Below are 15,619 nucleotides of genomic sequence, written 5' to 3' on the forward strand. Positions count from 1 at the left end.
AGGCTCAAGAGGTTTCAGCGATGTTCCCGCAGTATTCTTTCTTAAAGAAAGAAAATCGTTATTCCCTTTGGGAATTTCTCTTTTCCCCAAGGAGCAAAGCAAATAAAATGGAATCAGACAAAGTGAGCATAGATAGCGAAATGCCATTATCATTTTCCCCCCAATTTCCCAGCCAACAAATGTTCTCATGTCCTTCTTGTCAAAATCCTTAAGATCCTATTAGTTAATGATGCAGGACACTGTAAGTGCCGATTAGAAAGGAAATATTCTGCTCATCTCACAGAGGAGGAAGCTGAGACCATGCCCCGGCCCAACTCCCTTCTCTTCTCTCTTCCTCTAGGTCATAGAAACCAGGTTGGGCAGCGCGGCGCTGGTGGCGTATGGGAGCCTCCAAGCTCCTCGATGCTCTCTGACCGCAGCTCTCCACGCTGCAAGCCACAATCACTACCCAGCAGAGACAGAACCTGTCTAAGCCCGAGAACCGAACGGGCGAGAGGAAAAGCTGAAGGCAGCTCTGTTTCTGGACCATATTTGACGGCTGGAGCCCCGCCTCGCCGCAGTGCGCCCATCCCGTGGCCTCCACGTGCTTGTGCCAAGCCACCACCAACAAAATATTCACAAACAACCACCAGTCCTCCCCCTCCACTCTGAGCCCCGACCAGAGGGGCTTCCGGCTCACCCCCATCCCCACGCAGGGCTTACGTGGTCTTACATGGTCCGTTCACTCGAGCCCCTTGAGACGTCTCCTCCAGGAAGCCACTCCTAACTTTCCTGGACCGTGTTCACCGCCTTTCTCCCGACACTGTGGGCTGACTCTGCACTGCCTCCCCTAATTCCACACTTGCCTCGTGTCCTCACCTCCTCCACCTCCTAGGGGCCGCAGCATCCCAGGAACAGCAACTGGACAATTTTGGAACAACACTCAGATCGGGGCCCAGGATGTCCGTGATTCGAACACCAAGGCCACTGTTCCATGGAGACACTGACAACGCGAACTGCTGTTTTCCACATCGCCAGTCACACAGAGGCTTCCCAACACTTTCCCCACCTCTACCAAGCTACAGCATGGGTCATACAGCCTTAGCAGAATCCTTCCAAATGTGCAGGGCTTAAAGGAATGCGGCACCTACGCCCTTACAAAGGCATTCGGCAGTCCGTGAACACAGCCCGATTCCTCTCATACGTCCTCGGGACCTTCCCACTCCAGAGCCTCTACTCCAACCGAGATGGCCGCGTGGGCTGCCTGCTCGCCTGGGACATCTCACCATTCCACAGAAGCAAACCGCTCCTCCTCTTTCCCCAGCCGCTTGAACATTTGGTTGCTAGTGCTTCATTTTGACTCAAGGTTCAGCTTTGCTGTTCCCGGGACGCCATCACATTAGAGTAACGCAGTCTTCCCAACTGTGCCGTGCCGGGTGGAGACTCTGTATCCCCAAACTTCAGGTAGGGAAACTCAGGTTTAGGGAGGTTAATAGATTTCTCCAAGAACACCTGGTCAGTTAGTGATAAAGCTACCCAGAGCTCTCAACCAGGGGTGACTCTGCCCCCTCCCCACCCCTCACAGGGTACTCGGCAATTAGAGATGCTTTTGGTTGTCACAACGGGGGCATGGTAGGGAGCCGCTACCGAAGTCAAACATTTAGGATAAAGGCCCAGGACGCTGCTAAAATATCGCAGAATGCACAGGGCAGCCCTACAATTACTTGGTCCCAAATATCAATCATACAGAGGGTAGAAAACCCCCAGCTAGACCCATGGGGTTTTTTCCCCCAATTCCTAGTCTAGATTCCTGTCTTCTTAGTAAGCTAGACCAGTTTGGGTTTGAGCCACAGCTGCGACTTCACTGGTCACTGGATGGCTCCGACCACTATTCCATACGGGAAGGTTGTGGGAATGAAAATGACGGGCCCTCCCTCTCTCTCCTGCCATCTTCTAGGGTCCTGTCATGCTTGCTCTGCAAATCTATCGTGTCTATGGGGTCCAGGGTGCCTCCGCACGAGGTCGGAGAGAGGGCGATGACAGCTACAGTGCCAACAGGCCAAGGGTTGTCGGTCCCCAGCCTGGAATCTCTTCTTCCTTTGGGTCTAGGTGATGGGGTTTCGTTCAGCATTTGGACTGAGAGAGTGCCTGCAAAGGATTCTAAAAAAGCAAGAGTTGCTTTGGTCGGACTTCCTGCTTTCATCGATGCCTTCTTCTTCATCACCTAAGACCCGACCATCGGCTCCCACGCTACTGCAGGAGCATCAGAGAAGGGGTTGGCGCGCCTAGGAACGCAGACAGGGCCCTGCCTCCACCCAGTGATTTGGCAGGTGATTTCACCGCTTGCGTTGCATCCGCAGCTGATAAGGGATGACACCCAGGCGGGGAGTCCAACTACCACTTAACAATTATGAGAATTACAGTATATCCCAGGGAGAGCTGTGTCTGCTAAAATGAGATGTCGGTACCGGATTACGAAGCCTGAAGCCAGCAGAGGGTTCACTAATTATAACTACGATAGAGAGACATGGCTAAGTCAGGAAAGTTCCATTCTTGCACCAACGGCGAGGATGACCTCAAGAAATGCAGAACTGCCTTTCTGGATTAAAGTGGAAAAAAAAACAGGACCAGGATTTTTAGGAAAGAAACGTGATAAATATAGAACCGAATCCACCATAGGGCTGAGTTCTGCTTAACAATGATTGAAAAGAAAAGGTTCTGCTGTGGAATAAGGCCTTTGGCATCTTCGTGTTTGATTTGTAATGAGTGTTACTAGCATAGGAAAGGGTCTGAGATCACCAGGGCAGTCCAAGGTCAAGGAGAAGTATGACTGGATGGTACCAAAAAGGGAAACAGATCTCTTGTTACGGTGAAGACTGAATAGGCTGCTTGTTAACTGGTCACCTAAAATTGAAGCCAGCATCTCCTTTGTCCGAGGGTGAAACCAAAACCACCTTGAAGCATATGGCTGCATATGAACCAAAGAGAACCGGACCCCAGGACCTCAGATGCGCAGGGGGTGGAGCCACCCTAGGGCCCTAGTGGGGACTAGGTTCAACAAGAACATCCCAGGAGGGCCCACGGGACTGTGCAGAATCTGTTCAGTAGCTGACATGCTGTGGCATCGAGATGTATGGCGATGGTAGATCAGGCCTTCTAGATCCTTCTACTTCCTTCTCCACCAGGTTTGGAAGCAGGACTGACTCTCCATGGCTTTAAGCCAGTCGATTTGAGGGGAAGGGTTTAAGGAGAGAAAGAACCTCTTAAAAGGAGGATAGCACACCTTTAGCCATAGGGCAGATGGGAGCTTGAGGGACAATCTGGAAGAATCACAAGGTGACAGCATAGTGGGGGCCCAAGTTAAGGAAGCAGATCAAATTAATGACAATGACAGCAATCTCCCCCTGCCCCCGTTACTCCACTTTTTCACAGCTGTAAACACCTCCATAGCCCATCGCGCGTCTTCTTCACACAAATGGAAATTCAAGGTCTTGCATAAAGCATCATCAGGGAAAATGGCAGCCTTGTTTAGAAGCATTCTGGAAACACAGGATCCTAGGAACCGTCCCTCCTGAAAAAAGCCTGCACTGGTTCTCCTTCTACATCAACAGCTGGGTCAGGAAAGGGCAGGTGCCATTTCCTCCAGGGGAAGCAGATCATCAAACTGATGGCCCACTCTTCTGCAACTGGAAAAGGGAAGAGTCACAGCATCGAGGGCCGCTGGGGGCGCGTCCTACCTCTTGTCCATCTTTGCTGACGTTGTCATTGGCATGCCTGGCCACCATGGAGAGGAACTGGAGGAGGCGGTGCAGGGTGTCACAGTTGCAGGGAGGTAGAAGATAGACGAGGAGCTGCAAGGTGCCCAGCTGCTCCTCGGGCTCCAACACTAAGCAAGGCAAAGGGAGGCATTCTGAGTAAGTTAAAGGGGGAATTCCCACTCTTCAGGTCCCGAGAGGAGGCCCCTCTCAACCCCTTTCGGAAAGGGATGAGCCAGGCCAGTCACGTTCCCCCGCACCCATCCTCCCGCTGGCCTCGCCATTTAGCACAAGGTCCTATGAAGGGCGTAAAGATCAGGCAGACCTGGGCATGAACCAGCCGCAGCGAGCATTATCACCCCGGGAAGAACGGCAGCTTCAGTTCCCGCCCTTTCCTCTCTCTCCCTTCCCTGCCATTCTCATCATTTACTGTGTAGACTGCGATCTTCCATTTTCAGGAAATATTTGCTAACAGTGCCGGGGACTTGGTGAACATTCTAAAAGCTGAGTTTATAGCAGATCTGAGGCCCTTTTCTGTTGAGGAATCCACAAGGAATTGACTTTTTGTTGGCAATAGCCAAAGCCAGGGCACAATGGCAGTCTTCACGCTCTTCCGTGATCCTGTTTTAATTGTGGCATCGGAGGAAGAAAAATACGGAGGCTGTCACAAGTCTGGCCTGTTTCTCCCCGCCCCTCCTCCTTTGCTCCTCCATGTGATCTGGGTCGATAGCCCTCAAGCAGCCATACTGAAAGCCCTGCCCCTGGGCTATGCCACTCTGCTTTCCCCGGAATGCTGCCTGCCCCCTTTCCTCACTCTGGGTTTCTATGGCTCCCTCCTTCCTCATACCAGAAACGCAAACTCATTTTTAAGGCACAGACTCACTGTGAGCTCTTGCTGTTCCTGCAAAGCATCAGTTTATAGCACTTTCTACTGGGCTGGGGTCATCTGAAAGCATCCCAAATTCCTCTTTGTTTTATGGTAACTTTCTTCTTGCTAATGCTCCCCAGGGTAAATCTCAGAAAATTCCCCAAATAGGCCACTCATTAGAGACCAATAAATAAGAAGCAAAAAAAGTCATTGGGAAACACATGTACAAGGTCCAATGAGTGAGTCGGTCATCCCAGTAAATCCCTAGACATGTTCCTGCAAATGGCCGCGTTACGCACAGAGAGTATTGATGAAGGCTGTGTATAGCTCCCTGGTGAGAAGGGGGTCCGGCATGTCCCTCAGGAACTCCTTCAGCAAGGCAGCCACATCGTGAACGCTGTGCTCTTCCTCCAGAGAGACATCAACCCCACGGTCGAATTCCTCACGTAACTGGAAAAATAATGGTTCCAATGGCAGTCTCACGACATATCTCACCATATATCACATATACCCCACGACACCTATCTCAATGTTCAGAGCCCAGCAAACGAAGTGCGGGGACATGCAGTATCTGGTCTTAAGTTTACACAGACACCAGAAAGGAGAAGAAAATAACGTGTTGCCTTGATCTACAGAGTCTAACCATGAATGTATTTTCACATGCATATATATATGCATCATTATGCATTATTAAATAAATGCATTATTAAATGAATGCATCTGTAGGTTTACTGTTAATGATGCAAGCAGAAGGGCTGGAGAATGACATCCAGAAGGTTGGGAGGAAAGAGCTGAGGGGGTTAGGTCAAGGGTGAATGTGGGAGGGAGGAATTCATCTATCACACAGCAGTTCTGCATGTCAGCGATCCTACCAGGTTGGAATTTTGACATTTTACAGAAATACTCAACAAGAAAGCAAGATTTTTTGCTGCGCACGATGAAACTAAAAACCCTGATAAGCCATTTGTGACTAAGCCTCAAAAGATGACAATTACTAAATAAAAGCTGCCTTAGATTAGTCAAAGGAGCCTTATTAACAATTCCCAAAGGGAGTCCCTGCCTTATTCGTTATCCTGGGTTCATTAGCGTTTATGACAACATGAAAGCACAATAGCAAGAGGAAGGGAGTCATAACTCCGCAGCCAACTTCTATGGCCGACAGCTCAACTTCTCCTATGTATTGTTTTCTGCTGTAGAAACAATTCCGCGAGTTCCTGAATCTCCTCTATGCAATACGCTTCTTTAAGAGTTCACTGGTTCACTTACTCATTCATTCATTCACTGGATTTCCTGTGCACCGGGCAGATGTCTAGGCTCTCCAAGTATGCTAGGGAACAAAGAGGCAATGTCCCTATCCCCTCCCCAGCTCTCAGGCTGCTGGAGAGACTGATGAGCAACTGGTAATCCCAGAGATGATTAATTCGCTGTTAATATTGTTATTTGGAACAACTGTTCTGACTTAAGAAGTGTAGGGTCCTAAGAAGTGATGTTCAAGAGTAAAATGGTGGGTTAGAGGATATGTCACCCTGGGAATCGAAGTCTCCATAACCACAAATTATATTCTGATTGGATAATCCTTAAATAAATCTCTATGCAAAGGTTTTCCCTTTGGTGGGTCCCGATGTAAGTGAGGACTAACTTCTGAGACTAGCCACCTCTCCGCCTGGTGAGAATGCCATTCCCGTCCCGAGCTGCCCACTGATGCTCGGCAACTCAACAGCAGTGTGCAGCAGGCAGCCAGGACGGGAGTCTCCCCCTTGGCACCACTCCTTCCTGTGATCACTCAAACCCGCCAGGTTCTCTCCCCGGCACACGAACATGCAGAAAGAATGAACCATGGGAAGAGGCTTCCTCTAAATTGTGGGATCTTGAGTTTAACCCTGAGCCTGAACGGAACCTGGGGCAAACTGTGTGATCTTGAATTAAGTTTCTTAATTTTTCTAAGCCTCGAAAGAAGTGGGCGAAGGGGCCCCTCTCACAGCCGGTGGCTGGAGTCAGTAAGATAATGTTTTGAAAATATTCTGCTGCTCTGCCCAGGCAAGAAGGCCCCAGAATGTTATCATTCTACCTTCCTTCTTGCAAGCCCTGTGGCAAAGTGTTGTATGTTCTGTAGTCCCTTGTGTGGCTATTACAAATAAAGGCACCTACCAAATAAACAGAAAAAGGACTCCTTTTTGGAAGCCCCTTTTCTCTTGATAAAAAAGAAGTATCAGGGGGTGTTGATTTCAGTTAGTTTCAACACTATGAACAATTATTCCTTCAGCTTTATCAGCTAAAAATTATTTTCATCTGGCTTCACTTTTGAGTTGCTGTGTTCCTCACTGCTTACTGGTCTGTTGGGACCAATGGAGGAAACGTCACGTTTTAATTTTCTTTTAGCCAACAAATGAATTCTTTTTTCAAAGGGCGGTTTGCCTTTTGTGAAGCCCTCATGAGTACAATTACCTGCCCGCTCACAGGAACCTATTCCTGAAGGTCTAGCATCAAACTTCTGTCGCGGGAATGTTGTACGATGCTGAAGGAGCAAGGGGCACGGTCCCCGCGTGTACAATGAGTTGGGGGTGGGAGGAACCAGTGGTTCCACGGAAATGAAATAAGAATGATTTCTTTTTGAGAAAGTAAAACTATAAATACAGCATCTTATATGAAGGCAATGTCAAGGGCATCATTTCATTATGTTTTAGTAAAAACAAGTCCTAGACAATTGTCTTCTGTTTATTATCCTTTCCAAATTAGGTGCTCTCTGAATCTCCTGCTTTTACAGTTTCAATAAGATGTTTATATATAATCTTTGTTTGGCCGGACACACCATGAACACATCCAAACGTTTTGATTTCAAAGGCCTGATCCTAACTCCATCACAACCTTGCTGAGCTTCTGAGTCGTTGCCTTTTACCTCTTGGGAGTCGATTATCCTGTAATTGGTGGGAGGATTCAGAAGAGCTGCTCTGAGATGCATTTGCAGAAGCTGGAGCTTCGTGCAAGGTAATTCAATTGAAAGTCAAGAAACGTACAAGACAGTCTTCGCTTTTCACTTACCTGTCTCACTCTCTTTTTTGAGCTTCCAACTCGGAATATCCCCACCGTCTGGAGGCCTGCAAAGAAGAAAACAAAGTCAACAGTCCCGTTTTGTGGCTTGAAATTGGAGGAAAGCACTGTGGACATAGAATAGAGTGCCAGCAACACGCGGAACAGCAACGTCACAAGGGCGTGCACGAATGCTTGCTTAGTTACTCCCCAGTAGCCTCTGCAGGTACCTGAAGCGTAGCCCTCTAAACACCAGGGACCCATCATGTTAAATGTTTTTGATGAAAAACTTTCCCTGTGATACTATGTATTTCCATATCTTCCCCATATGAAAAATACAATTTTCTTCATCATTCAGATTCATCATTACTTAAACACGCATTTTATATGAAGTCTTAGTTCTTTATCAATGTTAAAAATAGACATTTATTGTTTCACTGGTTAGAATTAAAACAAGTACATATGAAAATCTATAAAATGCAGAAAAATGTAAAAGATAATGTTTTTAAAAATACCTGATGCAGAAATAACCACTCTTAATATTCTCTTTTATTTCTATCCAGTCTTTTCTCCATGTATGTCTGTGTGTGTGTATTTTTTCTTTTTACATAGTTGAGCCAGAGTTTTCTCTGATTCAGGTTTGATTCTGGGGCAGGGGGAGGGGGCAGCAGAACACTTCCTAAGAAGTATGATGTACTTCCTTCCTTCAGCGGGGCACGGAATGTCTGAGTGGCTCTCCTTTTCCTGCGCAAGCCATTAATCATCATCACTGATGGTCATCGCCTACATTTATTTTTTCACTGGTGGCTCATTTTCTCTTCATTTGGGATAATCAGTTATGAGGGTTATGCTGGTTTGGAGCCGCCCATGCTGGTTTGGACATTCTGTAGCCACGTGGAGAGAGCTGGCCCGCGAGGAAAGCCAGTGGACAGACTCATGCTCTCCTACCATCGTTTCAATCCTGGCTCCAGCTGTGTCTCAATCTCGATATAATACTGAGACTTCCAGTTTGTAAATAGGATCTTTGGGGGGGTGCTTTCCTTAATCTAATTTTATATGGGTTCCTCTCTCTTGCCACTGAAAGAGTTCGGAGTAGTACAACATATCATTAAATTGGAAAGAATTACAATCTTTATAACATTATTTCTTTCAATCCAGAACCAAAGTCAACATCTTAATTTGTTTAAATCATGTTTTAGATTTCTTGGTAGAACTTTACAGTTTTCTTTATAGAACTTCCTTGCTGCTTCTTATAGATACTCTGGTTATGTTTTTGATATTAATATGAATGAATTATTTTACAGTTAGAGTATATAACTGATTACTGCTCTTACATAGGAAATAGATATCTTTTTGTATATTTATTTTATGGTCTTGCCACTTTATGTATTAAGTATAATCCCTTTTTGGCTGGATTTCCAGGGCTTTTTAGTTAGAAAAGATTAGTATCTATAATTACAATCTCATTTATAAATATAATTATAAATCCATAAACCCTGTTTATCAGTTCTATAGCTTACAAATGGTATCCTGAACTTCCGGAATAATTTGAGAGGCTAATTCTTGCTGATTTGTGGAATCACTTGTTGGTGACTGCCCTCGGGTAGGATTTTGCTCTGCATCTGTTTCCTTTTCTTTTTTTTTCTCTTAAGATTCTATTTATTTATTTGACAGAGAAAGAGATCACAAGTAGGGGTAGAGGCAGGCAGAGAGAGAAGGGGGAGGAGGCTTCCTGCTGAGCAGAGAGCCCGATGCGGGGCTCAATCCCAGGACCCTGAGATCATGACCTGAGCAGAAGGCAGAGGCTTAACCCACTGGGCTACCCAGGTGCCCCTGCATCTATTTTCAAAAGACTTCCATACCTTCCTTGTTGCTGCTCTCAGTCTGTCTTCCTCACAAGTGAGGCCAACCCCTAGCCTAATCTATTGCTTCTACCTCGATGGGAGCTTGTGAACAGGATAATCGAGCTATTTTGAGTCACTCCAGAATTATACTTTTTACCTGCAAAGGGAACACAGTGAGTATCCGTCTGAAGAGTTATGCAACGATTCAATTAATTAATGCATATAGAGTTCTTCGAATCATATTTGGCATCTATTATAGAGAGAGAAACGGACCCTGACTGAACGGAATGAGCCTCCTTTGCACAAGAGAGAAAACTTTAATATAATAGCAGGTGTTAGCAATTTTAATTTTGGCTGCATTTTTTTTCTTAGTTTTTTGATGGTTTCCGGAGAGTTGAATTTTCTACAGAAGTGAAATAGCATAAGAGCATTTTCTACACAGGCTAAATCATTCATTCGGCTAAATCTCTCCAGCCTTCAGAAATGCCCATTTTGATGACATTATTATTTCCTCAATTAGATTACTTTTTCACTCAGCAAAAATGACTGTAATTGAAGAAATAACGAGTTAGTGATCAAGTGCTATAATTCCTATATATCTCAGTTGGTTAGAATCTGTTTCAAGTTTTTTGAAATATATCTTGTTTGCTTGTTTCTAGGGAGAGCAACTGACAGCCATCAGAAGGCCAATGCCATTCTCTCCCACAAGCTATACGGTGATTTTCCTCAGAGAGGAGATACGGTCTAGGCATTTAGTAACCTTGACTTAAGACAGTCATTGATAAAGCAGGCGTACATCCAAAAAGGCATTGACCTGGCAAAGGAACGTGACTTTGAGTGGCCTGTCCCAGAAATTGACATGATCATCTTTCTCTCCTTTTCAGCAGAAACTGGAATGGAAACATGACCCCGGAGCACCTGGGTCTCAAGCTTAGGGAATTCCAATAAAGCGGGCAGGCAGAATAAGCAGGATGCCCCACCCTAAAATCAGCCCCAATCCCAGAAATGTAATAGGGCTTGAGCCTCCATTGTATTGTCTGGTTTTGTTGTTGGTGGTGGTGGTATTTGTTTGTTTGTTTGTTTTAATTTGTGCTTCTGGGAAATCAAGGATGCGTAAGGAATTTTGAGCTAACAGTTCAGAAAGCATCTGGGTGAAATATAGGTAGGGAAGGGTGTTATACACAGACACAGACAAGAGTCAAGATAACTGTCCAAGACCAGTTGTGGAGGGAATGAAAAAGTCTCTGACAAATGTTTATAAGGATACAGTGACTACGACTCTGTCTTACCCATTTCCCAAATAGGCAAATAAAGTCTTATGAGAGAATTGTTTTTAAGGCTTGGTTTTTTTGCATTGGTTTCAAGTAACCAGGGAGAATATCCGTTTGCATTTGAATATGTCTTGTATTTTTCTGGAGCCAAACACCATGGAAACCAGGAGCAGAATCAGGTCCTTGACAGGATAATCTTTTTTCTTTTAGGCCCTACATTGCACGTTAACCATGCCAAAATGAGAAAGAACTGTCCAGTTTCTTAGTAAGCTTCAAGGAAATGCTATTTTACAAATTATAATTTATGAAAATTCATTTTGAAAAAGAAAATAGAAAGACATACCAAGCTGTCTTTCACGTAAAGAGTTACTCAGCCTGGCACTGGAGTTTTGCAGGACTGGAGCAGAATTTTCTCACTTAGGACTCTTCGAACTGCTTACAGTCCACTCTCTACATTCTTTATGGAGAAAAACTATAATCGTAAAAGCATGAGTCTCTTTTTCTGCCTCACAGCGGAATTTAGGCTGAACTTACATATTCATGGTACTGAACACTTTTGTCGTTAAGCTATTTTAAAAAATAATTCTGTGTAAGTAATATTTATGGAGCACCTACATTATATTAATCATGATACTAACTGTTGGGAATTCAAAATACGAAGGCATTTTCCTTGACTCCCAGTGTGCTTTCCTAGGAGCAGAGACAGATAGATACACACATACACACAGGTACATATAAAAATCTTGTACAGAGGGGCGCCTGGGTATCGCAGTCGGTTGAGCATCTGACTCTTGGTTTCGGCCCACATCGGACTCCAGGCTCAGCACGAATCTGCTTGGGTCTCTCTCCCTCTCCCTCTCCCCCTCCCCACACTCGTGCTCTCTCTGTTTCTCAAACAAATCTTTAAAAAAATTTTGTGTAGACAAAGCTTCAATATGTACTCATTTTGTTAAGTCATCCACATGTTATCTAGTGATTAAGATAACTAGGTATCTCCTTCATCATTTCTTACGAAGTCCCGCTTACACTAGGAAAATGGAGATGGGAATATCAACAGTAGTCGTGTCTCCAGGATGGCCTCGGGATTTTCTTAGCTTTTCTGTTTCTTTTTCTCTTAATTACAATGAATGTATTATGTTATAGTAAAAAAGCAATTAACTTTTCTCGTGTCCATAAAATACACGCTAACACTACACGAAACACACTCAGGTTATGGAAATAGCAGTTTGATGAGCCAGTAAGTCTACACTTCAGAAAAATTTTTTAAAAAGTATATTTTTAAGTCACATATTAATTGGTATAGAGTTGCCAAAGGGTCATTGTGAAGAAGTTTGAAGTGAACATCTTTCCACAAAAATGCAAATAGCAATATAGAAAATTGTTGTCAGAAACCATGTATTTTCTACTCAAAGAATGGTTAGTAAATCTTTTTTTTTTAAGTAGCTAGACTCTTATTTTTTTAAAGGAAGCCTTGCTAGCAACACTGATGCATAAAAAAAGATAAAAGTGGCTGGGCTGTGTTTGACGAGAGGCTTGGGGACAGACCCAGCCCAATAGATCTTGGCCTCCAGGCTCACGTCTGAGGACCCTTGGGTGCTGGGTGGCCTGAAAACCATCAAGTTGATTTTTTTCTCCCATAATCATGTATAGCCCAGTACTCTCTAAAGCCAACAGTCCGAGCTGTAAACTTTCTTCACAAAGGAAATTTCAGCCCAGAGTCTAAGCAGATGAACAAAGCATTGAACTGGGTGCTTAAATCCACCAAGCTTGAATAACCGAGAATCTCTCATACTCCATCACCAACAGACAAATCTGCTTACCATGTTTTTCAAGATGCTGACAGCAGCTGTCCACCAGCCTGGGGACCTGTCTGTAAATGGGATTCAGACTGAGTTTCTTATCTCTGGCTTTTTCTTTTTTACTCTGAGCCTCCGCAGGCAAGGACAGTTGCAAAGCTTCTAGCAGTCGCGACTGATTGTCATCGAGATCTGTGATAGAGTCCACTGACATCGCGCCCTGCAAACCACACAGAGGCGTGAATGAAGGGCGCGGATGGAGAAAGCACGAGCAAGTTCCGCCGCATGCCAGCCGGTAACGCTTTTGCCCAGGACTGCGCGTCCCCCTGAAACCACGCCACTTCATCGAATCATGCCGTTCGTTCCGTAAAAGGAACACGGCCAACACCTCCTGAAGAAGTCAGGAAACTACCACAACAGGGGAAGGGAATGGCAGTTACAATTTCCACAAACAACATTCGCCAAATGGAAGACGGGAGCGGGCGGCCGTTGCGTTGTTGTATTTTGACCCAATCACTTCGTTTCTTGAAACAAGAAAAAGATCACATGCTTGATGAATGAGGCAAAGTCCGAGAAGCCTCGTGAATAAAAACCAAACATCTCGACTGGGACTCAAGGAGGTAGATTTTTAACATTGCATTCCATGGAACCGCCCTGGCTGGGCTTCCCCCCAGAACTGGCACCAAGAACTTGATCAGGGACGTGGCGCTGGGAGACAGCCCTAGGGGGAAGGGGGTCGAGAAAGGGGACGGAGGGCAGCGGATGGAGAGCGTCCCCCGGTCTAGACAAGCCTGTAGGCAGCTCGTGCCCAAGTTCCCGGCACCTCTGGGAGACAGTGTGGGTCGAGCAGCTCAGAGCCCACTGCGGTCAGGAGCAAGGGTGCTGGGCTACGGGAACCACAGCCGCAAGAGTCACTGATTAAGAGCAACTCTGGTCGGGGCGGGGAGGTGACATTCAGTATCTCAGCCCTTGCAGCCTATCACCTGCATGGGTTGGTGCCTCTGATCGTCGTGAAAGCCCTTGGCAGGGGCGAGGTGCTGGCAAGTGGAAGGGGGGCTCTGGTGTCCTGGGACTGGTAAAGGCCGAGCGGAGGGGAGCGGGGCACCGGCCATGTCTGCACAGCCACCCCGCCCCCCAACCCGGCTGATGAAGCGGAGAGGAAGGGGTTCACTGCTCATGTCTTAGCAAGGCCTGGACAGAGGGGAGGGCATCTGGGAGGCCCGCTGCCTGCGCTCCTGATTCCCAGAAAGCGAACACGTGGAGTCTGGGTGTTATGGCCTTATGACACCCAAATGATGACAGGACTGTAGAACAGTTCTGTCACATCCATTTAAATACCCTGGGAAGTCGGCACTTCTCCGCTTTTAAACATAACCAAAACCTTGAAAAAGAGCAGTGGCTCAGGTACCCCTTTATCTTGAGTGTGGATTTTAAGTGGGAAGTGTTTGGGGTTTTGACTAGAGCAGTAGTGAGTGGCTAGAGGCGGCAAAGATTTGGGGGGTCTCCGGGCAAGAGGAGAAGGAGAGAAGATCTCCCAAGGACCTGGGAAATTTTAGAGATGCTTCTCAACCGGCTCAGCCCATCACCAACCAGTTTGCCTGAGAACTCAGCTTTCCTGAATTGAAACAGGAAACCTGAAACAAGAAATTGATTCTGTTACAGAATTGATTTGAAAGAGGATGTAAATTTAAAAAATAAAGGAAGAAAAGAGGACATATGTGCCCTCTCTCTCTCTCTTCCTCTCTCTCTCTCTCTCTATATGTGATATATGATATGCTGTACCAGATAGATGATAGATGATACACGATATATATGTAGGTTTCTTGTCGGGGGGGAAAAAGTTCCATTGATTAAAAATAATCAAATAAAAAAATATATCCTCGCTTATGAAGACTGGTAGGTCGCTGGGGGGCTAGGTGTGGTTCTTGGATTAGAGATGAAGAGACTAAGGAACCGCCTGGCCCCGCCCCCAACCCGCAGAGGCCCCGCCCCCAACCCGCAGAGTCTCCAGGGTAAGTCCACAGGACAGAAGATTACGCTATAGCAAGATCAACAGTGATGCTCTAGAATGTTTAGGACATCACGGGGCACACACATGGGGATCCAAGGAGGGGCACCCAGCAGCTCTGAGAGTGGTCAGAAAAAGGCTTTGAGGCTGTGTCACATGCCACATGGCCCAGGGAATGCTGTCCCCGCATGGGGTCATGGACAGATCCCTGGGCTCCCTTTCCAGTTTTCACAAGAACGGAGAGACTCAGAGAATAACCTAGTAATGCTTCGGTTGTTTCAGCAGTAGTGTCAGAGAAAGTCCTGGCCAACTCACCCTCCTCCTGGCCCGAGGAGCCGGTTCTGGGGTGTTTGGGGACGTTGACTCATTTGGTGTTTCCGAGGTGGAGCTGAGAGATGAGTTACTGCTTGAGAGTTCTTTGTTCTGTCTTTTATTTCCAAACGGGAGGAGGGAAGCCACAAAATCAGACGCATCCTTCTGCTCATCCCTCTGCGAGTCCTGCTTGAGTTTATAGGCCCGGTCGTTTGCAATGACTTGGGATAAGGGCATTCCAAATGCCTGCGGGATGAATTCTGGAATCAAAAAACAAAACACTTTCAGACATGGCTGGGCCAGGGAAGGCTCGCACCCACGCTTCAGACCCAAGCGCAGCCGCATTCAAATGACTGGTTCCTGAAGAACTGATTCTTCAGTCAAATACAGGGACTTTGGTGTGTGTCAGAGTGGCCCAAGTTTCTATTACTGTCAAGGAGGCCAGTATGGGTAAAGAACATGGGTTTTCAGAAATCTAGGCCACTAGTTTCCCCCCCACATATCTCAAGTATGTCTTAAAGTAAAGAACTGTATGGAGAAATGTGACATTTTTGACAGAATGTACACGATGCCTTATCCTCAGAAGGATACCATTTTACAAACCGTTAGTCTTGGGTTTATGTGTCTCAAGAGCCCCCAGAATTTACAAGGCATGAGAGGTCTAGGTGCATCTGCTTAGTCCACAGGGACTCACAGAACAGCTACCGTGATGGGTAGTCGTAGGTGTAGTGCTGGCTCCTGAAGGGTCCAGAGCAAGGG

The 15,619-nt window shown here is 46.2% G+C and overlaps 1 protein-coding gene across 1 annotated transcript in view; it reads right to left on the reverse strand.

Moving 5' to 3' along the window:
• The window catches only part of ARHGAP6 (Rho GTPase activating protein 6), a 249,737-nt gene that overhangs the window by 33,425 nt on the left and 200,693 nt on the right, over positions 1-15,619 (reverse strand). Inside the window, 5 exon segments of the mRNA XM_032330164.1 lie at positions 3,717-3,865; positions 4,902-5,052; positions 7,642-7,697; positions 12,565-12,760; positions 14,864-15,120. Coding sequence (XP_032186055.1) covers positions 3,717-3,865; positions 4,902-5,052; positions 7,642-7,697; positions 12,565-12,760; positions 14,864-15,120 — 809 coding nt within the window.

Source organism: Mustela erminea, chromosome X (genome assembly GCF_009829155.1).
Source record: "Mustela erminea isolate mMusErm1 chromosome X, mMusErm1.Pri, whole genome shotgun sequence".
NCBI classification, from domain to species: domain Eukaryota; kingdom Metazoa; phylum Chordata; class Mammalia; order Carnivora; family Mustelidae; genus Mustela; species Mustela erminea.